A 24,260-nucleotide genomic window follows, 5' to 3' on the forward strand; every position below is an offset into this window, starting at 1 on the left:
CACATTTGTGGCCTGCTGGAGGTCATTTTGCAGGGCTCTGGCAGTGCTCCTCCTGCTCCTCCTTGCACAAAGGCGGAGGTAGCGGTCCTGCTGCTGGGTTGATGCCCTCCTACGGCCTCCTCCACGTCTCCTGATGTACTGGCCTGTCTCCTGGTAGCGCCTCCATGCTCTGAACGCTACGCTGACAGACACAGCAAACCTTCTTGCCACAGCTCGCATTGATGTGCCATCCTGGATGAGCTGCACTACCTGAGCCACTTGTGTGGGTTGTAGACTCCGTCTCATGCTACCACTAGAGTGAAAGCACCGCCAGCATTCAAAAGTGACCAAAACATCAGCCAGGAAGCATAGGAACTGAGAAGTGGTCTGTGGTCACCACCTGCAGAACCACTCCTTTATTGGGGGTGTCTTGCTAATTGCCTATAACCATCACCACCCCCTAGAGTAACAACCAGGGCCAGATTAACAGTTTAGTGTACAAAAAACATGTTTGGGTCCCTACAGGCCTTTTTTTCACTGCAGACATTTTGACATGTCACAGCAGGAAAACTGCATGTGGAACTACTGGCATAAATGGCTGCATGCCATTTAGGTTTAACAGTCGTGGGACTTGCTGTAATGGTGCATGCAGGTTTATTGGCATAACACACTCACTGGGACACTTAATGGAAATGAGCCATGATTGTTGTGATTAGTTACAGCTCTGTTTTTCAGTTATGTCTGTGCACTGTGCATCTAGTTGTGTTCAGCACCCATCAGGTACACTGCAGACAGCACATGGCAACTTCTAATAAATTAAAGTGTTCCTGTTCTGGGAATACTTTCCCGCCCCAGATCTGCTGTGTGCCAGTTAGTTTGTGATGATTTGATTTAACATAAATGTATTTTAAAATATGCACCATGTAAGCATATTATCAACTAAAATAACAAATACTTTCAGATTAGATTTGGTCACCCGTGCCCCTCTACAAGACAGGGCCTTGAGGTTAGGTAAACATGTAGGACCTGTCCTCACCATTTAAGCATAATACAGGTTTGCAATTAATAAAATAAAAACAAATTAATTCCCACAGAGTGTACCTGTGGCCCCTGAGGGTCCGAGGCCTTAGGGCAGTTGCTTTTCTGGCCTATTTGGTCATCATGAACATGCTGGTGTACCTTAGTCATTACAGCTTCCATAGCCTATATAGTTCTTCAAATAATTTTATATATAAAGTGAGGAAAATAAGTATTTGAACACCCTGCTATTTTGCAAGTTCTCCCATTTAGAAATCATGGAGGGGTCTGAAATTGTCATTGTAGGTGCATGTCCACTGTGAGAGACATAATCTAAAATAAAATATCCAGAAATCACAATGTATGATTTATTAACTATTTATTTGTATGATACAGCTGCAAATAAGTATTTGAACACCTGAGAAAATCAATGTTAATATTTGGTACAGTAGCCTTTGTTTGCAATTACAGAGGTCAAACGTTTCCTGTAGTTTTTCACCAGGTTTGCACACACTGCAGGAGGGATTTTAGCCCACTCCTCCACACAGATCTTCTCTAGATCAGTCAGGTTTCTGGGCTGTCGCTGAGAAACACAGAGTTTGAGCTCCCTCCAAAGATTCTCTATTGGGTTTAGGTCTGGAGACTGGCTAGGCCACGCCAGAACCTTGATATGCTTCTTAAAGAGCCACTCCTTGGTTATCCTGGCTGTGTGTTTCGGGTCATTGTCATGTTGGAAGACCCAGCCTCGACCCATCTTCAATACTCTAACTAAGGGAAGGGGGTTGTTCCCTAAAATCTCGCAATACATGGCCCCGGTCATCCTCTCCTTAATACAGTGCAGTCGCCCTGTCCTATGTGCAGAAAAACACCCCCAAAGCATGATGCTACCACCCCCATGCTTCACAGTAGGGATGGTGTTCTTGGGATGGTACTCATCATTCTCCTTCCTCCAAACACGGTTAGTGGAATTATGACCAAAAAGCTCTATTTTGGTCTCATCTGAGACCGGTGTTCAAATACTTATTTGCAGCTGTATCATACAAATAAATAGTTAAAAAATCATACATTGTGATTTCTGGATTTTTTTTTTTAGATTATGTCTCTCACAGTGGACATGCACCTACGATGACAATTTCAGACCCCTTCTAAGTGGGAGAACTTGCAAAATAGCAGGGTGTTCAAATACTTATTTTCCTCACTGTATGTATTAAAATTATTGCCCATGACATTACATGTAACAATGTGGATCATAGTATGTTTAAAAGTACATTTGATTGATCACTGCAAACCAGCTCAGGAGGTTTTCCAAGAGATAAACAACAGCTACAGGCTTGCTTCACCAAATCTGAATGTGTTGTATGCTAATTAGCATCAAGTTCAGTGTTGATGTGTTAATTGGAAATTAACTGTACTTACAAGACTAAGAATTTTTAAGTTGTAATAAATCGAATTGCCACTGAGTCTGACATCCTGTAATATAAAGTTATATAAAGTTCCTGTTATACATGTGAAGTTGTTGAGTTTTCAGGAAATGGTGAATTGGTCTTCAGTATTGCATAACACTTGTGCAATATTTTCATCCACAGATGGGGAACAAAGCAAAGTTTCTAAATTGAGGTACTTGAAAGGATCATGCAAGCATTAGTATGAAATAAATGGTCGAGAGCATTTCAATGTGACACAGTCTTGATTTATGATGTTGCTATGTAAAATTATCATAATAATCAATATAATTACATGTTTTGACAGACTGTTACCACAGAAAATCTAATACCTTTTGGTTACCTACATGAATCTTAAAACCTACATGCATTTTGATACAGTATTTGAATGTGGCAATAGGGTCAAATCGGATATTTAAAAAAGGAATATTGTGGTTTTACCAGCATAAAGTCCCAAATCTACTTCTGTGAACTGAGGGAGGAAGGTTTTATCTTTAGTTTGCACTCAAAGATGAGTCATTCATTTCTATTTCAGTGCAATGCTTCTACACATTGTGACATACAAGGTTGTTCACAGAGGTTCTGCATGTGGCTCGATGTGAATAAGCAGCACAGTGCTCGAGCCTGCAAGCAGCGTTCCATGACACCTAGTACATTTATCATTGAGCAGCCTAGGTTTGTTTCAGTTAGCACCATATAACAAAGCTTCACTCCTAGCTCCAACTCCTTTGTCTAATATAAGCATGTGGGATAATAATAATAATGTAATCTGTGCCAGTGACACTTCTATTATAAACTTCTATTGTAAACAGAGGACTCGGGACAGTTTTTAATTGACTGTAGTTGTATGGGTCATTGTTGCAAATAAAGCTAGGAGACGTGTAAGTGATTTATGGATGACACAGCTGACAAGGTGAAATGAACTGGGTCCTCAGGCAAAAATGACTTCTTTAGTACAACAGCTTTGGGATTTGCACCCTGTTTATCAATTTGGCATGTATGACTCTGAGTTTGAGATTTTAGAGGTTGAGAGAGGCAGGGTGACAGAATTGTCACACAGAATTGTACAGGAATAAAAGAAAGAGTACACTCCCCATTTATGCCATTGTACATTTTTGTTTCTTTCTCTTGAAGCTGTCATACCTTTTCAGAGACTCCTATACAACAGTTTTTTCTCTTCTTCTGATTCTGTGGTTTCACAGAAACAAATGAATGACCATTAAATGTGTTAAGAGTTTGCAATGTACATGTGCATACAAATCAGGAGTTCATGTGAATACATATGTTTTCATATTTCTAAACTTGCTTGATGGTTAAGTGAATGACCCATGTTTTAGGTAAGCTACATTCACACTCAGGCTGGACACTAGCTGCATCCGGTGAAGCACCAGTGTCCAAAGAGTCATGATGCATTTATAGTGAAACACAGTTCCAAACACTGGTTGAGATTAAATTGTTTTGTTATGTGACTCAGATTTGAAGTATAACTACACCTCTGTAAAAAAAAAACACACTGGAAACTAATTAACCATTTAAAGACACATAGAGGCCAACAAAGTTTCTGGCAGGGCAGCCTATATGGCACTGCATCACGTTTTCTCCACTGGATGGGCACCTTAGAGGGCTCTTCATCATGTTTTATTTATCATCCAAGATGGCACTTTTTGCTGCGTTTCTTTTTCCAACCACTGATCACAACTGTGCTTCATACTTGACTTGCTGACATTTAATGACCCTGTTAACAAGCCACAGAGGGTTTCTGCCTGACAGGATCAAAATAACAAAAATCATACACAAATAAGTGATAAAAGTGAGTCATAGGTGAAGAAAATCAGTTCAACATCACAGTTTTCCGAACACTTACTAAATAAAACAAATCTATAAGAATCATAAAGAGTATGTTAATGAATATACTATTAATCAACTTTGTATGTGACAACACAATGTTTGTTTTGTTCTACACTTTTATAGCAGATTTTAGTTTTAGTTTTGTATTGTACAAAATTAGTTGTTATAGGATTTTAAAGGCCCTGAAAACAAATTTTCTTAATCAGATTCTTAACTCTTACTCTGAATAATGTGGTCCTATAAGAACACAAAACTGCTTTGGTTAACTTATTGTATTGGCCTTGGTTTTCAGTGAGCTCCTTTGGGAAAAGGTGATTTAATGGATTGCTGCGCACCAATAAGAGTTTAGCAACATTTTAATCTAAATTTGATAACCAAATAGTTGTGCTGTGTTGTTGTTTTTTCTTTGCTTATGCTGCCTGAGACAGCTGAAGTAGATCTGAGTGTAGTTTTGAGTGTTAAACTCTTGATAAATAATAATAAACTAATAATGTTTTTGAACTCAGACTTATTGTTGCATATTTATCCCGACATATTTAATTTTACAGATAAATACTATTTTGAAAACAAGTTCTCATGAGCTTTAAAGCAGCAGTCGGTAACAACTGTACATACAATGCAAAACCTTGCATGTCTCTCTCTGCAGCTCGTATCACTCTGCTAAGCCCCTCCCACCAAATCCACAAGCAGGTGCTAGTTGCTGTTATGAAACCTCATCCTGCTTAGGTCTCACTTTCCATGACAGTGAGCGAGAGCGTCGCCAAGACCCCGGTGCCTCTCTCCACGCATCATCTTCTCAAAGACGCCCCTCCAACGCTTCATGGCCCAGGGCAGAGCGCCCCAGGCTTCAGAGGCACCTGCAACAATGTCTAACAGTGGGATGGGAGGCTAGTACACCACTTTCCCCCCCTTCAAAGTTATTCCCCACTGTTTGTCATCATGCGTCTTCGACACTTCTTGATACGAGCGGCATGGCATCGAACGTAATGAGCCCGAAGCTCTGCGTGGAACCGGGACGTGTTCACACATTCATTTTGTAATATACGCTGTTGTTGGCAGGAGGGATGGGCAATTATTTTGTTGCTGGTGGTTGTTCCTCCGACATTCGCTGCTTTCACACAGAAATCCTGCAATAAACATGAATTTCCGCCTATGCTGCATTGGCTCGTTCATACTAATCCAACATTTGCGGCATAATCCTGCCACCATGTGCGCTTTCACATAGCGATCCGGCTTTCCGGAACCACAGGTGTAGAAAAAGGCCGTTATGTCTTATACAACACCGGCATGCCGACTGTGGCTTTTCACACAGACATTGTCCCGGGTCTGTTATTGCCCACGTTCCCGGCTCAGAGGCAGATCAAATTTGCCCCCCCCTTTCTGGGTCCCGTACCTTTCATACAGCGCAGCGAGACAGTATTGCTGCAATTGTCCCGGAAAATAAGGCAGCGTTAAAACTACTATTGTGTTTGCGAAACTTCTGAAGCTGCCTTGAAGAAATTTAGCTTGACTGAGAGCATGCACGAGGAGAGGGGCTGCACAGCCTCTGCTGGAGCAGTGACTGACATTGCATTAGAGACTCTTCCTGGCTCTGATTGGTTGTTTTGTTCAGGGCATGGAGAAATCTTGCAATTGGCATTAGATTTTTTCAGATTGTCTGTCTCATGTGCTACTATCAAGATATAGTGACAGTTTAAGCAAATATGACAAAAAGTTTTTATTATAAAAGTTACCTACTGCAGCTTTAATATATTTTTCATCGCATATTTGATATCACTTCCGGGCTGCCTTCTAGCTATCATCTTTACATTTCTGCAGGAGGAGCAGCGGGCTACTGAGGGACTAGCAGCGACGTGGCGTCTGCAGCAGGCTTTTTAGCAGGGGATGTCTTCTCTTGAGGTCTCTCCTGCATGGAGCAGCAGATCCGGGCAGTGGCTGCACAGCACCGCCCCCCAGCGCCACTGCAGAGCGCCGCTTCCGCTTCTCACCCGCGGCAGCCTGATGGGATGCTGGCGGAATGTTTGAGGCGGGCTCTTCAGGGAGACCCAGGTGTTGGGACAACGTCCACGGGCCGCTAGTCCTTATCGCTCCAGTGTTACAACACATCAGCATTACTCGTTGCTGAGCCATTTTGGACACACTGGTCGACGGGGCCGACTGTGCAGCTCGGCTCTCCCTCTCTCTCTCTCTCTGCGGTGTGTAGAAGAAGCCTACACGGAAGTTACCGGATGGCAGCTTTTTCCCACAAGTTCACAATGAAAACCAGCGTTTTTCTGCTCCTGCTCGCAGCTTTCACCTGTGGACTCGTGCAGGGAGACGGAAATGCAGCCGAGGAGCTGCAGGTGGAGACATTGGTGAGTGGGACACATGTAGCTATTACAATGTAACACAGTCCACACTGCAGAAACACAGCGGCTCTAACGCAGTAACACTCACAGGCAAATAAATGCAATGGTGTTAACTATTCACTCTTCTGATCCAAGGTGAAACCCGAAACTTGTTCTGTACTTTCCGCAATGGGAGACACGCTGAAAATCCACTACACGGTAAGACAGATAAAGGATTTCTTCATTGCCAACTTCCAGATCAAACTGATGAAACAATCCAGTCCGCTATGTGTGCATTTTACAACAATGTGTATAAATCCTGTCCAGCTGCTGACGAATGCAGTTGTTGTCTATGTGGCACCGTCTGCATGAACCATGTGGACACCGCTTTGCATTTACACACTGTCACTGAAGATGAATAACAAACAGCTGATAGAAATGGCTCTCTGATTGAACACGACTCTTCTGTGGTTTGGTGTCTATCAGTGTGCTTTATTTGGTTTTATCTCGTGCGCGAGAAGATCGCCTTTGCTTTAACTATTGTGTGACGGTGGGGCGGTGCAACACGTCAGCAATAACAGCGCTGGCACTCGGACCAGTTCATCCATGCATTGTACTGGAGGCTCGTGGTTTTCAGCTCTCACACTTGTTGATATTGGGGAATTTTTTACGACATGAATTTAAGCAGCATGGCACAGCAACCACATGCGCAATGTCCGTTAGTTTAGTTAGTCCAAATGTGTGCCTCTGATGTGTTGCTAGTACATCACAGAGCTAAGCATCTGATATAAAAATATTTACATGTCAATCTAAACCCCCCAAAGGTGGTTTAACAACACAAATCACTAAGTGGCCTAATAAAACTGCTTATTTAATTAGAAATAACCCAAATATAACTGGAAATGACCTAGATCTTGATCACTCATATTAGTCACCTAAACATATTTGTCCTGCCATGGATGCTTAAACTGTCTGTGCATTTCTAATAATATATTGGATAACTGATTGACCTCTCCAATGCACCTGCCCCTAATAAGGCATCACTTAATAGCCCAATTCATTAGGCTCAGTGCTTTCTAATTGATAATTTACTCTTAATGATTTGGCTCTTTGTTGAAATAAATGACTCAGGCAAGGCAAAGGATTACTGCTTAATGAAAGACTGTCTCATATAAATTAGATAGCTGAATGTTTCTTTGAGCACCAGTGGTCACATTATCAAACGACAGCAATAAAGAGTTGAAGAATAAAAGATCTGGCATAAACAGACTGCATGATTGCTAGCAGCAACTGTAAGACAAATACACAGTGATGTTTGCTGTAAGTGTTTAATTGTCAAGATCCAAGCTGTGCTATGGAAGCCCTGAGAGACAAGTTAGGGGAAAAAAATGATTTAAATTGATTTCCCTCCTTTGTTTATGACTTAAAACAGGTGATAAAAGTGTTCTAAATAGGACTGAAAGCATTCACGTTTGTATGTCAAGTTTTTCTGCCAGGTAAGTTTTAATTTCTCCATGCACTTAAACACAAGGGACATACAGTATATTGTGTGTGTTAGCAAGTTATGTAACATAACTGTCATGTCTATCTATTGGCTAGAAATGTATTTTAATCCACGCATCACCTGGGAAAAAAACATGCATGCTTTTAGTCCTATTTAGAACATGGGGGGTAGTGGTACATTTCAGCCTCCTGTGGCCGAAATATTTTTCACAATAAAAAAATAAATAAAACTAACTTAGAAAAATGATCCTGACAAAACATTTTTTTATTATCACCTTTTCTTAACTCATAAACACAGGCGACAAAACAATTTAGATTAGATGTAGAAAATGGATAACCAGAATGTCTTTGCCTCTCAGGGCTTCCGTACTGTTCTTATTACATCTATGTATAAAATTTCCAATGTTAGCAAGTTTCATAAATATCTCACAATTTACTTTTACCTAGTCCATACTTTTGCTTTACTTATTTTCTAACTTTATAGCAATCGTGGGACAATTTGGGATATACACTTATTTAGATCCTTGCAGAGAGAGGAATGAGAAGATATATCCAACTCTAATAGCTGCATGTTATATATGAAGCAGGAACCAGTAGCCAGTTAGTTTAGCACAATGACTGGAAACAGGGGGAAACTTCTAAATTGGTTTTGTCCAAAAGTAACAAAATGCACTTACCATTACTTTTAAAACTCAATTTACATCTAACGTCTTGTTTGTTTAATTCATACAAAAAAATCTGTAGAGTAGCTTTAGAACCAGGCTGGCTGTTTCCTCCTGGTTGCGGTCTTTGTTCTAAGCTAAGCTAACCAGCTGCACATATTTACAATTTATAAAACTTTTTTTACATGTTGTTTCCACCAGAATATTTTCATGCTTTAAAATAAGTCAAACCCACCTCTGCACAAATGACTCATAAATCAACAAATTCTAACAAATTAAACTGTGAAAACTCTCACTGTTTTTCTTTCATGTCACCATCTCCTGCCTCCATTGTCCAGGGTAAACTGATGGATGGAAAGGTGATCGACTCATCACTATCCATGGACCCTCTTGTTGTCGAGCTGGGGAAGAGGACAGTCATTGCCGGTAAATTAACAGTAAATCCCTTTTGTGTTGCTCAGTCAGTGATACTTTGATCTGCTTACATTTGAGAGATAACTGCAGCCTGTTGCATGCCAGGGAATGTGCTCGCTTTGCTGATTGTCTTTCTCTGTGTGATTTTCTTATCAGGTCTGGAACAAAGCTTGGTTGGTGTGTGTGAAGGGTAAGCAAAAAGGTCCATTGGGAAAAAAGAGCCTAGCAATAGATTTACTTTTCAGCAGCTGCATGCAGTCGTGAATCAAATGAATGAATAATGAAAATACCAAAGTTAATAGTTTTGTGATGAAGGTCTTGAGAAATGCTTCCACAGCAAATGTGTTTAGTGTTTCTCTTTCTCTCTTTCAGGCAAAAAATCAAAGCCACTATTCCATCTCACCTTGCATACGGAAAAAAAGGTTACCCTCCCACGATTCCAGGTACTGAGCACTGAACCATGTTTGCACTTCACTTCACGACTTCACAACTATGATCCCACACATTAGCACAGTCCCACTGAGCATATAAGCATAAGAGTGGTGTAATTCTGTATTAATTAGTTAGCAACAGGGCAGTATACAGTATGTCGGAATGACCAACAGTGCCCATGTTTATCGTAATGAAGGAACGTGTCACCTAGTGCACTCCTTTAAATATACAATATATGTTAGTGACTGTTTTTCTTTTTTAGATGTTATATAATACTATTTATTTTATCTTATAGTTTACATACTCATTTATTTATATATGCATACAAATTAAATGAAACACCCGATCAACACCTGATACGACAAAACATTGAACATGAACTTATGCCCTAGGTGATGCTGCTCTTGAGTTTGAGGTGGAGGTGGTTTCTCTGACGCAGCAGACGCCGTGGCAGAAAATGGTCAATGACGTGTTCCCCCTCGTGTGTTTGGCCCTGGTGCCCACTCTGCTCGGCTTGGTGGGACTTTACCTCTACAAAAAGGCCAGCGCTGAGAAGCCTAGCAAAAAGAAGGCGAAGGATAAGAAGAGCAAGAAGAAATAAGGACAAAGCACACAACTATTTAAATAAAATTTTGTAATTGTATTTTGTGTTCTCCAAGTTTATTTAGTATTAAGAGATGCTTTTAATATGGTTATTACCATCTGGAATTAAGGTATTTTCAAAAGTACAGCAGTTATTAGAGTTTAATGTATGTGTTGTACTATTAACAGCTTCAGTAACTATGATGTTTGCACTGTCTGTAGGTCCCAGGTTAGTGATAGTAAGTGAGACAGTGAGATTTCACGAGCAGGTATCCAGAGACAACAGCAGCGCCAGAACATTTTGATAATAAATAGCTGTATTTATATAGCTTTTATCCAAAGCGCTTTACAACTTGCCGCTTGTTCTCACTCTCACACACTGATGGTAGTGACAATTTAGGGTTCAGTATCTTGCCCATTTCAACATGTGGGTAAGGGGAGAAGGAGATCAAATCACAACCAGACTCTACCTCCTGAACCTCAGATAGTCTTGCCACAACTGCAATAGATAAATAAATCAACATGTCACTAAAAGCAGAGATTAGACTGTGACTATGTTACAAGTACAATATAAGCAACAGTTGTGCTGTAGCATAAAGGATATTACAACTTAATCTTGTTAAACCACCCTGTGTTGTAAAATGCTAATAAATCTACCTTGTAACAGAATTGCAGAACTACAAAGTGTCTTTGCTCCTTTACATGGTAGCTCTATTACAAAAAAACAACACATCTTTTTAACAGACACCACAAGCAGTCAAAAAATTGGTAAAACAATATTAGTAAACACCAACAGGACATTGTGTTAAAGTGCAAGTACGGTTTACTGTTAGAACAGCTTGCAAAACGGTGCACTTACATTTTCTTGGAGTATTTTGTATGTGAATGTATTTAATAGAAGCTTGTGCCAAGACATGTTTGTTTATAACCAGGTAAAGGGTAGACCAATAAGAAAGCACCACTGAGTGATAGCTTTATGTAGAAAAACACGACGAAGGTAATTACCTAAAATGTTGATGTGTTACTAAGAGATATTCTTTGGAGATGATGGGAGGATCATCTGAGGGATTAAATACTGCCTATTTACTACGAATACTAACTAAATTAACTGCCTCCCCTCATATAGCTTACTGCTTACAGCTTATTCTAAAATGTTACATCTGCTTATCTGCATCTCCTTTTATTGCACCTCTGTTCCAAAATGCTTCACCTACCACTGGCTCCACAGTGCATCTCTTCCAGTATTGTATTTATCAGACAAGTTATCCCATTTACCGTTTATCACATAGATGACTTCCAGTATTTTTTAAGGCATGTCATTGAATTTTCTAGGCAGCCTTTGATTCCCACAATGTATAAAAATTTTGAACTCTTAAAGCTGTATTCAGTTAGGTTATTCATTGAAGTAATGTCTGTTTAATTTTCTCAAAGTTTCCTCAAAATTATTATTGTGTGGAAATGCAGTACAGACTTCTGTGATCAGTCTATACTTGCAACTACATTACCACAAAGTTTAATTCCCTTTCAACAAGTTGTCTGACTCAAGTCTGCAAATTATTTTTAATTTCCTTGCAGTTAAACTTAATGGCTATCTCAAAGGTAAGACAAATACAAAGATAAATCAGAAACATTACAGCATGATCTGGAGAATGACTGGCTGTAATGTAACATTTAAATAACTTGTCATAATTCAGCTGTAAAATAATGTGAAACACTAATATTGTCACCTTTTCATACTTTTGTAAGCCAAGCATTTACAGCAGCCTAAAATTCAAGCCAGTGATGAAAAAGTGAAAAACATGAGGCCAATAAAACAAGTAAAACAAGTTGATTAATTTCAGTCACACTGAGGTCTAAACATCTTTTTGAATGTATTGTTTTGCCAGACAATATCTTACATGAAGAACATAGGTAGGCTTGTTTTACTATACGGCGCTGCTCGATGATACGGTTTATTGCAGAAATCGAGAACTCCACTCACTCGGGTGACGCTTAAATAAAAACCTTGAGTACATTGATATCCCTCCGCGAATAAAACATCATTAATGTTATTTTCCTGATTTTTTTGATTTAATTTGTTTTCGTTCAAACTGCGAACAGGCACACATCATTTGTTTAAAAAAAATAAAATCAAACAAGACATGGACGAGTTATGTTTTTGATAGAAATATTTCGAGGGCGGAGCGGATGGCACTACTTCTCAGGGTACAACCTCTTCCGGTCCTCTTTCCAGCTTCCCGTGCAACATGGTGAGTGTGTTTCAGTGTCGGTCGTCTGGCGAAAACGGAATAAATTGGCATTTTATTCGAAAATACACGCACGATTGACTATCTTTAGGTATTTTAATCACATAACTAAGTCACAATGTGGTACATTTTCATTAACCATCACTCAGTGATTAAAAAATGATTCTGGGCCTGATGCTAGCTGTTAGCATGCTAACCGTTTTGTGCATGTGTTCCCGTGAACTAGCAAAGAATGCTACTGTTAATACGCGGAGAAACAGCGAAGCAGTCTGTATTCAATATATATTGTAGTTTCTCATGTGTATTAATGCGTCAGGTTAATCATACGGTAAAATGTAAAATTATATACATAGTGACACATGAGTCAGTGGTGCAATGGCAGCAGTTTCGAGACACCGCATCCATTAACGTTACATCCACTAAATAAACCGCAACTTGGCAGCATTGAGTTACTATATTAAGTTGGGGACTAACGTTAGCGTTATTATTCAGGTATTTATACTCTAAAATGTAAATTAAATGCTAAATCAGTGTAATTGAAATAGACTATGAAACAATTTCAGTGATTTGCCAGTATTGCAGACTGCTGGTGTAAGGGCTGTGTATTACAAATGTAAAAACACTTTAACCTTTTTTAGTTTAACAAGTTCTCAAATGCTAAATATCTTAACACAAATGAACCATACAATAACGTCTTAATTAGATGAAAAACAGTTTGATACACAACACTGAATACTGTTAAAACACTGCTGTGTACCAAAGATCGAGGTAAATTTCTCAAACCTAGTTGTCAGTCTCTTCTTAACTGTGTCATCTTCTGTTTGACAGACCAAGAAGAGGAGGAATAACGGTCGCGCTAAGAAGGGCCGTGGGCATGTGCAGCCCATCCGCTGCACCAACTGTGCCCGTTGTGTCCCCAAGGACAAAGCCATCAAGAAGTTTGTCATCAGGAACATAGTGGAGGCGGCGGCCGTGAGAGACATCACAGAGGCCAGTGTCTTTGACCGTGAGTATATTTCATCATCAGTCTTTTGTGTATTGATCCTGGTGACTTGTCCTCATCTGTACCACTGTGTTCACTCCGCAGCTTATGTTCTGCCCAAGCTCTATGTGAAGCTGCACTACTGTGTCAGCTGTGCTATCCACAGTAAGGTGGTGAGGAACCGCTCCTGTGAGGCCAGGAAAGACCGCACCCCACCGCCAAGATTCAGGCCCGCTGTGAGTACCTTCTACAGCACTGTTTACGGTCACATCTGTTTAGTGAAGCTCAACTATATAATAGACCTGTGGATCATTTCACAAGTAGTAGCAGGAAAATTTTTACTAACATTCATGATGGTATTGCACCTTTTTTAGGATGAGTCAATAAGTAGGGTGTTGGAACTGGCAAACCTGAATGCAGGACAACCAATTATGTTATTTGTGACACCTGTTCGAAGTCACATTGTCACAGTGAGAAGGGTCCGTATCAGATATTAATCCAAGTGTTGTTTTTTTTGTTTTTTTACAGGCTGGTGCACCAAGAGCTCCTCCAAAACCCATGTAAAGCAGAATCTGAAGATGCTGTACACTTGAAGAATAAACTAAAAATTCTTTACAAAAACCTGAATGTTGTGATGTTATTAACCGTGTGTGGTGTAGCTGTAGAGAAGAAAGGCCTGTCAAGTATTTTTTTTTATTTGGAATAGACTTTCTTACAGTACAAAACTTACAGTAGTTTAAGATCAAATTACGCAAATGCATAATTACATATGATACATTTAAAAAGGCTCTGCAGTTATTTAAAGCGATATCAGACCATTTACAGGAGTGGGGAGGTTAACAAAGATGGTAAAACTGAAGGGAACAGACAGTGCAACAAGGAAAACATTTGAACAAAATACCACGAAACAAGTTTCTCTTCTGAAGTTTATAGCTGTCTTGGTCTGGGATTACAGTTTACTTTTGAGAAAATGGAAAGGTGGCCAGGGTGTAAATTGAGGCGCAAACAGCATTGGTACCACATGCATCAGGTTTAGAAGCACATTACTGTCTAGTGTTGCACATGAATTAAAAAAAAATACACGCAAACTCAACATGTGAAAAAGGGACACATTTTCTCTTGCATGGTAAAATGTGCTCGTTCTTTCATGCAGAATTAGAATTTATCAAATATGAATTCTGCAGTAGATTAGAAGTCATGAGGGATTGGGGGCCCAAGCTTCTTTACTTTTGTACAATACTTGACAGACTTGGGGGCTCCTAGCAGTCTGGCCAAGGTCACTGTTCTTAGCCGTATTAGGTATACAGTTGTTTGTAAATAACAATTTCAAACCAAATAGTACACTTCAAATGTAACAATTTTAACTGAGAGGGGTGGGAGGAAACGATGCAGAAAAGACCTTAAGCCAAAGGCACAATAGTTACGTCTAATACACAGGAATCACACCTGGGCCTTTGTGCAGACACAAGTTGTTGTCTAAATCCAAATATGCACAGTGAAGAAGAGTGTAACGTATTGATTGGTCAAAGCATTTTTTTTGCTCGCATATGATCATTTCAGTAATTTACAAAGACAACTTTGGTGTTGAATCATTTGAAGTCGCACTGTCTGTATTTTCTTGATTAGGTTAAAGGAAAGTACATTTCAAGATTCGGTGACAGACGTTCAATTTAAAACAAACTTGTCAATTCTCAACAGTCAATTCTTATATTAAGGCAAGACAATTTGATTATTAAATGCAACTTCAACTTTGGGAGAGAAAATTTGAACCACCTATTTTAGTTTGTTTCATTACGGCTGAGAAGAGATCACCAAAGAGCATTATAAACCTCATTCAGCAATGTGCACCAAAGCAAACTTTCTCACCATCTGTCAAAACAAATGTAGCTCCACTTGTTACAATTCTTTAAACAAAAGTAAATTTGAGGTAAACATCTACAACTTTTATTTTGAAAGGGGAAAACCCCCAAAAAGATTCTTCTGCAAAACTAAGTGGAGATAACTCCTGGAGAAAAAAAGAGAGACCATTTTAACATCTACAAGGTTTGCCTGACAAAGCAACGAAAAGAGAAATATTACCTTGCAGCTTCGTCCTAATTCATACTGTATGTACAAATATATTCATTTACTTTAATTTTGCCACTGCAACAGGGAAAAGTGCTTAACAGTAGGAAATAAGTGGTTCTTTGGCTCAGCCATGGGGGAACTATTGTGTGGTGCTACAGAGAACTACGCTCATGGTGATCTAAAAATTATATGAAAAGTACTTTTTTTATTCCTCTTCATAAAAACAATATTTCAGAGCTTCTGCACATCTAGACCACTACTTAAAATGTGAGGTTCAGTACAAGATCGAGTTCAGTATAAGACAGAACCAAGGAACCATTCACAACACTTATGACCGTGGTTTCTGTTTAGCCTGCAAAAGACTTCTAAGAACCAACATGTCTTGATGCTGAGGAAATTTACAAACTTATATGAAATAATGTCAAAATACTTTTTTTTTCTGCACTGCACACAAAAGTTAATGGGCTCAGCTGATGATTTTTACTATATTCAGTATTTGTCCAGACTTTTTGGATATAAGCGGATCTGTGAAAATTTAGTCTTTCCCAAATTACTTTTATGGCTATTCTAATGTAGCACACAGAGATATACACCTTCTACAACGCCGTCTTGATTTTTGTGCCCATTTCTGTAATCTAGACTTCATCAGCCCGCAGGACAGTTCAACTTCTTGTGCTTAAACTGTGTAAAGTCGTAACGAGGAGTGACTACATTAACTATCACTGGAAACAGAATCAAGAGCTGGCAGTTTCCTTTCCACTGACACATTTCTCTTGACATACATTTCTTCACCAAGACAGGATCATTTCATCATCACAGATCACAACTGACAAAACCCATTTTGAAATAAACACCTGTGTCACTTTCCCATCACACCAGCGTCTGGGCAACTCTGTGGACTGAAATATGTTCAAAGAAAATTCAAATAAAACATCTTTTTTTGGATGTAAGCTGTGAGGACAGTAGTAAACTGCCACTCCACAATGCACTCATTCATGTTAGATCAATTTGTGCCAAATGCCATGCACATTTAGTCTTTGAGAAATTAGCAGAATTGGTTCTTTGAATAGGATGAAAGAAAGATTGTGCAAAGCTGTAAGCCAGAGACTTTACAGTGTCTGGAAAGCTACTTGAATAAGTAAATTATTTTGTAGTTCATGATGTCTAAAATCACCCACAACGATCTGTTTCAAGATACGACAGTTGGTAGTTCATGTCCTTCATTCTGGTCAACAAGGTGTGATCAGGGTGAAGAAAGGCACAATACAATGAAATTTAACACCAAAATAATTTTTAAATATAGCATAAATAGAATATGTGTTGGTTTGTTTGCAGTTTGATGTCATTATGAAAGGGAACATGTTAAGGACTTGGTAAGACCCTAACCTCTTCAGTAATCCAAGACTGTGGCAGTGATATTCATACTCATACTTTCCTAGTGAGAAAAAACAATTGTTTTTCCTCACATTTTGAGAGAAATGTGCAGGTCATTAATGTATTCCATAAAATAGTTTAATATAATCATAGTATTCTGGCAGGTATCAGTGCAACAAAAGCAGTCATAGAAAAGAAAAACAAATATTTCATACGCTACCCCACACAGCATTCGCACAAAGGCCTTCATTTTCAACTTTACTTATTCAATTTACTTCCAAAAAACACAGGGTCACTCATGCACACACTCACACACACACTCTCAGATCTGTCCACACCAACCCTCATTAAAAACAAAAGTGCATTTCTAATTCACGGACAACCCTTCAGAAACATCTACGACTTGGACCTGGTTTTTGAGTTTGGTCTTCACTTATTCCCATTATAAAAAGCAATCTGTTATATAGAATCAACCCCAATTTGGAAAAAACTTTGCAGAACATTTGTTAGGTAATAATTTCACTGAATAAATGCAACACGGCATTACAACCTCTACAGATTCTATTGTAGGTGATCCTATGAACTTCTTATTGACACTTTTTTTTATTATATATACTATTAGTTACATCTGTTAAAGTGCACAAGAAGGGAACGTTTTCAGGTTAGGGACAAATGTCAGATTTTTTCCCATAATTTGTGCATCAAGTTTGAATCCTCAATTTTGGAGCAAGGCACATCTACAGATGGCAAAGTGCATTTGCTCTTCATCTACTTTAGAATACATTTAATTAAAATGAATTTGAATTCATTGTTCAAAGTGCACTGAAAATAATAAGGACCACTATTATAATTTAAGAAATACACACAGGAACTTGCCATTCATGCACATGTTAACTGTACCAGTACCGGTTTGAAATATTAATATCAGCTTCAGGTCATTTGTGTCTCGTGTGCAGACCAAACCCAGCCAGGTCCTTGTCTTAGTATAACAATAGCTCCAGGTGAAGCAGGTTGTCCACCCTTTCTCCTCAGTCAAGGATGTGCTCCCCGCGGACGATGTGTGAAGAAAATTCATAGCGGTCTTGGCTGCGGTGGCCACAGATGTTGCACTCAAAAGGCTGGCGAAAACCGTGGCAGCCCATGTGGATGGTAAACATGACATGGTCCAGGAAAAGCACACGGCAGTGCTCACAACGAAAAGAGCGCACAGCTCGCCCCTCCCCGTCTACAACCCGAAATGCCTCCCTAGAGGTGGAGGAGGGCGCAGTAGGTGAGCTGGGAGTTGGCGCGAGGGCAGGAGGTGGGAGGGCTGAGTGGCCTCCATCCTCTCTTTCCACCTCCCTGTCTTTGGCGTGGCTGGGACTGTGACGGTCCCGGCTCCTGTGGTGTGCAATGGGAGGAGGCGCTGGATGATGGTTGTTGGAGAGGAGAAGATGATGGCCGTTGTTACTGTGCAGGGTTGGAGTCAGGGCCGTACTGTTGCACGGCTCGTCTGGCATGCTCTCTGTGTCCGTGGAGTCCTGGCAACCATTGCTAGGGGAGGGTGCGTGACTTCGACCCGCAGGCAGGTCTTCGTGACCCTCTGCTGCCTCCCTCCCCCCTACACCCGCAGCGCCCAGCCCAGCTCCAATCCCTGTACAATCCAGCCTCGGGCCTAGAGCGAGGGAAGTGTGAATGGAGCTGTGGATCGGCCTGAGTTCTGATAAACATGAAGAGTGAGTGGTGGGAAGGTGTGTAGGCCTCAGTGTGTCTGATACCCGTCCTCCTCCATTACCTGCTACACCGGCGTATTCTCCTCCCAGACCAGTAAAGTGCGGGGTTTCAAGGTCCCCTGCGTGCATCTCCCTCTCTTTATCCAAACCAGTGCTTAGCTCATAAGGTGCATCTGAAAGGTTGAGGCGTATGTGCTTCTGTCCTGCAAAAAAGATACATGATCTTATGACACTGTACTATGGAAGTCTGTGGAAGACGTTAAAACTGCATTTTCAAAACAAAACAAAAAATTGTATATATGGGCAAGCCACATTGTTTAAATTAATTTTGGATGCCATATTGAGGTTGGAAGTTATATATCATAGGTGTCCTGAGCCTATTTCCACTGTTGTCAATTATCATCCCAATGTGTTCCTGATTCACTTTGACATTTGGTTTGAATCTACAGGAAATCATACAGCTTGAATACATAAAAGTGTGAAAGCCGGTGGTCACATCACTAGGATTTAAAAAATCTGTACTATTGTATAGAGCTGCAACAATTATTTGATAAATTTATTAGCAGTCAACTATTAAATTAATTGCCAACTTTGTTGGCAATTAATTTAATTCCAGCTACTCAAATGTGAATATTTTCTGGTTTCTTTGCTCCTCTATGACAGTAAACTGAATTTATTTTGTTTGTGGACAAAAGAGGACCTTTGAGGACGTCATCTTGGGCTTTGGGATGCACTGATCGACATCTTTCCCAGTTTTCTCAATAATTAATCGAGAAAATAATCAACTTAATCGATAATGAAAATACTTGTTAGTTGCAGCCCTACTATTATATGATGTACCCAATTCAAGCGATTACTGCTGCTTTCACCGTGTCCTCAACCTGTCCACACTGAGACCAAATGCTCACCTACAAATTTTTGTGGTGTGGATCTCTTGCGTTTGGTGATGCTGTTGGCGAGCCGATCGATAAATGCCATCTTGTCTGAGGAGGGTTGCAGTAGAGAGTCAGGTATAAACTCTAGCTCTCTCATCTCCTCTCCTGCACAGAGTACAAACAAACTGTAATGTTATTTTTGGGCGGTTCTAATTACCTAGACAGCATTTATCCCAAATGTTTAGGTTGCCTGCTGGTTTTCATTAGAATCTAAACCAACATTTGGATAAAAAAAAAAATAAGTGAGGGGTTGTGTGCGTTACCTTGGTAAGGAAGTAGACTACATCTCTACATTAGATGCTACTACAATCCATTTTGAAATGGACATTTACAACACCGTTGTCATTTAGGTTACTGTCCTATCTGAGAAAATGATCTTTACTTCTACCATACCATCTCCGTGAATGCCATAATACCGTACCTTGATTCTGTGCACTGGATGGCTGCTGTGACTCCAGACTCTGTAAGTAGCTGTGGCAGCGCTCACGGTGCTCCTCCAGGGTGCTCTGCTGCTTGTAACTGCGGCCACAATAACTGCACTTATACGGCTTCCCTACAGTTGGAGAAGAGACTGGGGACAAAGTGGGAATTGCTTTTGTCACTATACACTCTCATAAGACAAAAAAACAAACATTTATCAGGCTTGAATCTGTCCTACCAGCATGAGTGCGAAGGTGACCAGTAAGTGCGTCTCGTCTTCGACAGGCATAGCTGCAGAAGGGACATTTAAAGGGTTTCTCCCCTGAGTGGAGCTTGATGTGGCGGAGCAGGTTACCCTTTTGAGTGAAGGAGGCGCCACACTGATTACATTGGAATGGTCGCTCACCTGGGGATAGATCAAACCTGTCAACCCAACTTATTTAACTACATCTATAGTCTTTGGCACATTGGGCCTCAATTCCTCTTAAAAACAGATTTGTTCATGAGTGGGACAGACGAGTGATTTAATTGGTGGCATTCACCAATGTTCTGGTAAAAATTCACCCAGTAGTTATCATGTACAGAATTTCTTTAAAAGGGGATTCAAAATCTGAAATCTGAATGAATTTAGAGTTTATATATGTTTGCTAACATAACTCAAATAAATGTATGTTAGACTAAATTAATATTGTGTTCATGGCTTGCCAATTTACAATTTTCTTTTTTCAAATTATTTTATGATGTTTGTTGGCATATTTCAGCATAATATCCTCCTCCTACCAATCCTCTGTTTCACCCAGCAGTGTAACATCACCTTCTGTGTACTATTTAAGACCACCTCTCATAGTAGTCATGGACTGCTTTGCTTTCTAACTTCAGGTGAACCACTTCCTCTTCATTTCTGTGTTACATGCCAAGCAGACTGTTTTTGTTTTGTTTTCCTCCTGCTTTCTTCCTTCCCCACTAGTTTCTCTTTAGGTCCTGAATGGGTGATTGGCTTGCACTTGTGCTGCTTGGCAAAGCTGCACATTGGCCAATGGAGGTTGAAGCTGGCCAACCAGGATGAAGCATGGGAAATAAAAGGAGCACCCCAGAAGAGTTTGCGCACTCTCACCCATGCAATCACCATTGTTTTATAGCAGCAGTGTACCACAGCTCTGTGTTAATTGTCTGACCATTTTATTTTGTGGAATAAACTTTCATTTGACTCCTCTGTTATGCAATTTTTAAAAATCTTTTTGTCTGCTGATTTCTGACTGCAGGGCTTGAGGCTCTGCAGTGTGAAAGTCTTCTTCTCACTCTACCCACAAATGTAGCAGAAGAGGTAGCCTTATAATGTCAGGGGGTGTCAATTATGCTTATCATGAAATCTCATGAATTCACACCTCTTCATGAACTGGTGTCGTTCATCAGGCTGAGCGATTTAAGTTAGTTTAGTAGAGAGGTTTTGGTGAATTTGACTTGAAACGCGGACTAACAAGCCTCACAGAAAAAAAATAAGAGAGGTTTAGGATAAGAATACGAAGATGTTCTTACACCCAGATTCAACTGCAAGTACACCGGGGCATTCAAAAATAGTATCCATCATCAGATTATCTTAGTTCTGCCATTCAGTCTTGATTACTAAACAATATTTTTAAGTAAACAATGGCATACAACAAATGGGTACAGATAAAGATGTATGAGACATTATCATAATGTCCGATTATATGCCAAACCCAAGAATGGCAGTCACCTGTATGGCTGCGTTTATGCACCATGAGAACATTAGGCCCAATGCAGATCATTCCACAGATGTCACACTTGAGCTTTCCGTTTGGCATTCTGGTGGCTCCAGTTGGTATGGTTTCAGGATTGGTGGTCTCCCTGTAGTCTCCAACAGCCTCAGATCCCTGCTCTGGACCTCCTTCCTCTACTCGCTCCCCTCTTTCATCTTCAGTACTGCGACCTGGGTCTTCATCGCTGTACAGCTCCACTTTAATGGAGTTGGCTATAAAGGCACAAGAGCAAACATAAAGAAGGCTTTCAATTAGATAATGTACCTTTACACAACATTTGGAAACATGCGACAGATCACAGATTATATATTACTGTGATATGTCCTATTATATCATCTGGAAGTAATAAACTGGCTTATGAAATAATTAGGTTTTTGGGATTTGATTATCCATCATACAGTCTGTTTTGTGGGATTCACACTTGTTTTCTCACTAACCACTGAGGGAGCGACTAGGAGAGGTCTCCTTGCTGTTTGGGGTGCTCACTGTTGGACCTCCAAGGGCCCCAGAAAAATCTCTTTCCATTGAAGAGTCTCCACTAGCTGCGACCAAAAAAGGACACAAAAGCAAGATATGTCATTTGAACAACATGCCAACATCTGAAGGAAAGTTAATCTGTGATGAAATAAATCTACCCTACCTGATATGTAAGACCGGCCATTGCAGTCATCAACATCCATACTAGTTCAAGCTAAATACTGAAATGACAGTTATGACGAGGTCGGGATCAAACCGAATTATCTCACACATCCACTCACTCAACCGTGTGACATGCAACCTCTACAATGCAACCCCTCATTAATATAACAGGAAAGCATACAGAAGTTAGGCAGAGGTCCAATTTGACATCACATTTTGATTTGAAAACCCCGGATGCACGTCAATGAAATTGGTATTACATAATTGGTATTACATAAGACCTAATTCACTTATGATCACTTATCAGACACTTTCAATAACTAAAAAATAACAAATACACTAAACGCTAGCGTGAATGTCCGATATCTACCGATCACTAAGACAATACATTCTGAACTGCACCAGTATTTAACTGTAACATTAGCTCCTAGCGCTAACAATACATGTCTTGAAGATTAGCTGATGTAGGCTGATTATTCGTATCAGAATAAGTTAACTAGCTGCTAATTTAGCGCCAACTCTAAGCTTAGCAGCCACAGATCAGCTGATTGAGTTACAATTAGGTTGACCAATGACAACATTGGTAAAGTAAGATAACGTTAAACTAATCTAACGACAAGCTCATCTGAGACAAACTAGTCTCAAAATAGCTTTTACTTTTACATAACGGTGGCGTTGGTGTAACGTTAACCCAAGTTTACGGGTCGGCCTTGGTGGCTAACGTTGGCTAACTGCATGTGATGGAAATTACCGTTAGCTAAACTCAACACTAACGTTACGATCATTTTTCATTCTCGGCAGCTTACTAAAGAGCATGGAGCAAAGTTACAGCTCATTAATATAGGCGATGACGCGAGGTAGATACCGCTGACTTGTGACATTACTTGGCTGAATAACGCTAAATTGAGCATTTAAGTCTCTATGTCGTCTTGTTTAACGCTAGCATAACAAACCAACGTTAGCATGAACTACATTAGCTAGCTAGCGATCAATGTTTCCTAAACGGTTGCTATGGTACCCACCGCCTCCCAAATGATATCGCTAGCCAGCTAGTGGTTAGCTCGCTAGTTAGCTTTCGCTCCCTGAAGCCTCGCATAGGACTTTTACAACACAACACGGTGGGGGTATTCAACTATAAGAGTACTTTTAAAGTTGTCCTGTTCTCGCAGTAACAGCTGCATTACCTGTCCCTGTCAGGGCCGTTTCAGTGAGGTGTTTCTGAATTTTCATCTGCCTGTTTATGACGGCAGCATCTCCCGGCAGCATTTACCTCCACCTCCAAACTGTTTCCGGTTACATCCTAAATGTGTCCATAGTCTATACTGCTGTCAAACACCACCAGCAGTTAGCAGGTCTACACTGGAATCTGCATACAAAACTGTCAATTAACATCAACATTTGTTAATTTATTCAGCACGTAAAACATTACTGACAATAGATTTAGTAGCTGTAGTTTTGATTTAAGATTTGTGCATTTGTCTCCTTACACTTAATAAGTTATTCTGCAGGTCTCCAACTTGTTGACTAATTTTATATTGAACCACACCTTATCTGTCATTGTGATGCTTCACTGCCTGAACTCTGCAGGCTTTTCCCCAGCATTTGGACAGTGCACATCACTGTCTCAAAAGGGGGGAAACGTGTTGCCTTTTAGTATGCAGTATGCTGGGATCCAGGAGGTGCCAAAACAGTCTTTGCATAACACCAAGAGGAACTCAACAGCCATCCTTACCTGTCCCATCCAGAGTGTGTGAAGAATAATTGTTTCTGTGACTATGTTTTGTCTTCAGAATACCTGACTGTGTTCAGTTAAAAGTTTCCTAGCTTGGTATCCATTACAATACCAGAGTTTCAGTACCAAATGTAAAATAAACCAAAATTGTATATTTTTTGAAACCACA

General features: G+C 40.1%; 3 protein-coding genes across 7 annotated transcripts; 2 read left to right on the plus strand and 1 right to left on the minus strand.

Annotated features, from left to right (window-relative positions):
* Positions 1-6,193: 6,193 nt before the first annotated feature.
* fkbp11 (FKBP prolyl isomerase 11) lies at positions 6,194-10,267 on the plus strand. The gene is made up of 6 exons (XM_046029648.1): positions 6,194-6,640; positions 6,770-6,832; positions 9,117-9,204; positions 9,349-9,382; positions 9,565-9,635; positions 10,017-10,267. Exons 1-6 carry the CDS (start codon positions 6,515-6,517, stop codon positions 10,223-10,225), a joined length of 591 nt encoding a protein of 196 aa, XP_045885604.1. The 5' UTR covers positions 6,194-6,514; the 3' UTR covers positions 10,226-10,267.
* Positions 10,268-12,433: 2,166 nt separating this feature from the next.
* Positions 12,434-14,055, plus strand: LOC123957039 (40S ribosomal protein S26). Its single transcript, XM_046029654.1, has 4 exons — positions 12,434-12,455; positions 13,281-13,458; positions 13,540-13,670; positions 13,963-14,055. Exons 1-4 carry the CDS (start codon positions 12,453-12,455, stop codon positions 13,996-13,998), a joined length of 348 nt encoding a protein of 115 aa, XP_045885610.1. The 5' UTR covers positions 12,434-12,452; the 3' UTR covers positions 13,999-14,055.
* Positions 14,056-14,113: 58 nt separating this feature from the next.
* Positions 14,114-23,681, minus strand: LOC123957036 (zinc finger protein Eos-like). Of its 5 annotated transcripts, none has more exons than XM_046029644.1 (8): positions 23,544-23,681; positions 22,361-22,418; positions 22,158-22,262; positions 21,678-21,932; positions 20,181-20,348; positions 19,944-20,093; positions 19,496-19,627; positions 14,114-18,790 (listed from the first exon to the last, which is right to left on the minus strand). In XM_046029644.1, exons 2-8 carry the CDS (start codon positions 22,398-22,400, stop codon positions 17,904-17,906), a joined length of 1,737 nt encoding a protein of 578 aa, XP_045885600.1. In that variant the 5' UTR covers positions 22,401-22,418; positions 23,544-23,681; the 3' UTR covers positions 14,114-17,903. The 5 variants fall into 5 exon arrangements, with proteins under 5 accessions (XP_045885600.1, XP_045885603.1, XP_045885601.1 ...); XM_046029647.1 differs by lacking the exon at positions 22,361-22,418 and having other exon boundaries at positions 14,114-18,529; positions 18,650-18,790; positions 23,544-23,669; XM_046029645.1 differs by lacking the exon at positions 23,544-23,681 and adding an exon at positions 23,166-23,355.
* Positions 23,682-24,260: the final 579 nt, after the last annotated feature.

Source organism: Micropterus dolomieu, linkage group LG18 (genome assembly GCF_021292245.1).
Source record: "Micropterus dolomieu isolate WLL.071019.BEF.003 ecotype Adirondacks linkage group LG18, ASM2129224v1, whole genome shotgun sequence".
NCBI lineage: Eukaryota > Metazoa > Chordata > Actinopteri > Centrarchiformes > Centrarchidae > Micropterus > Micropterus dolomieu.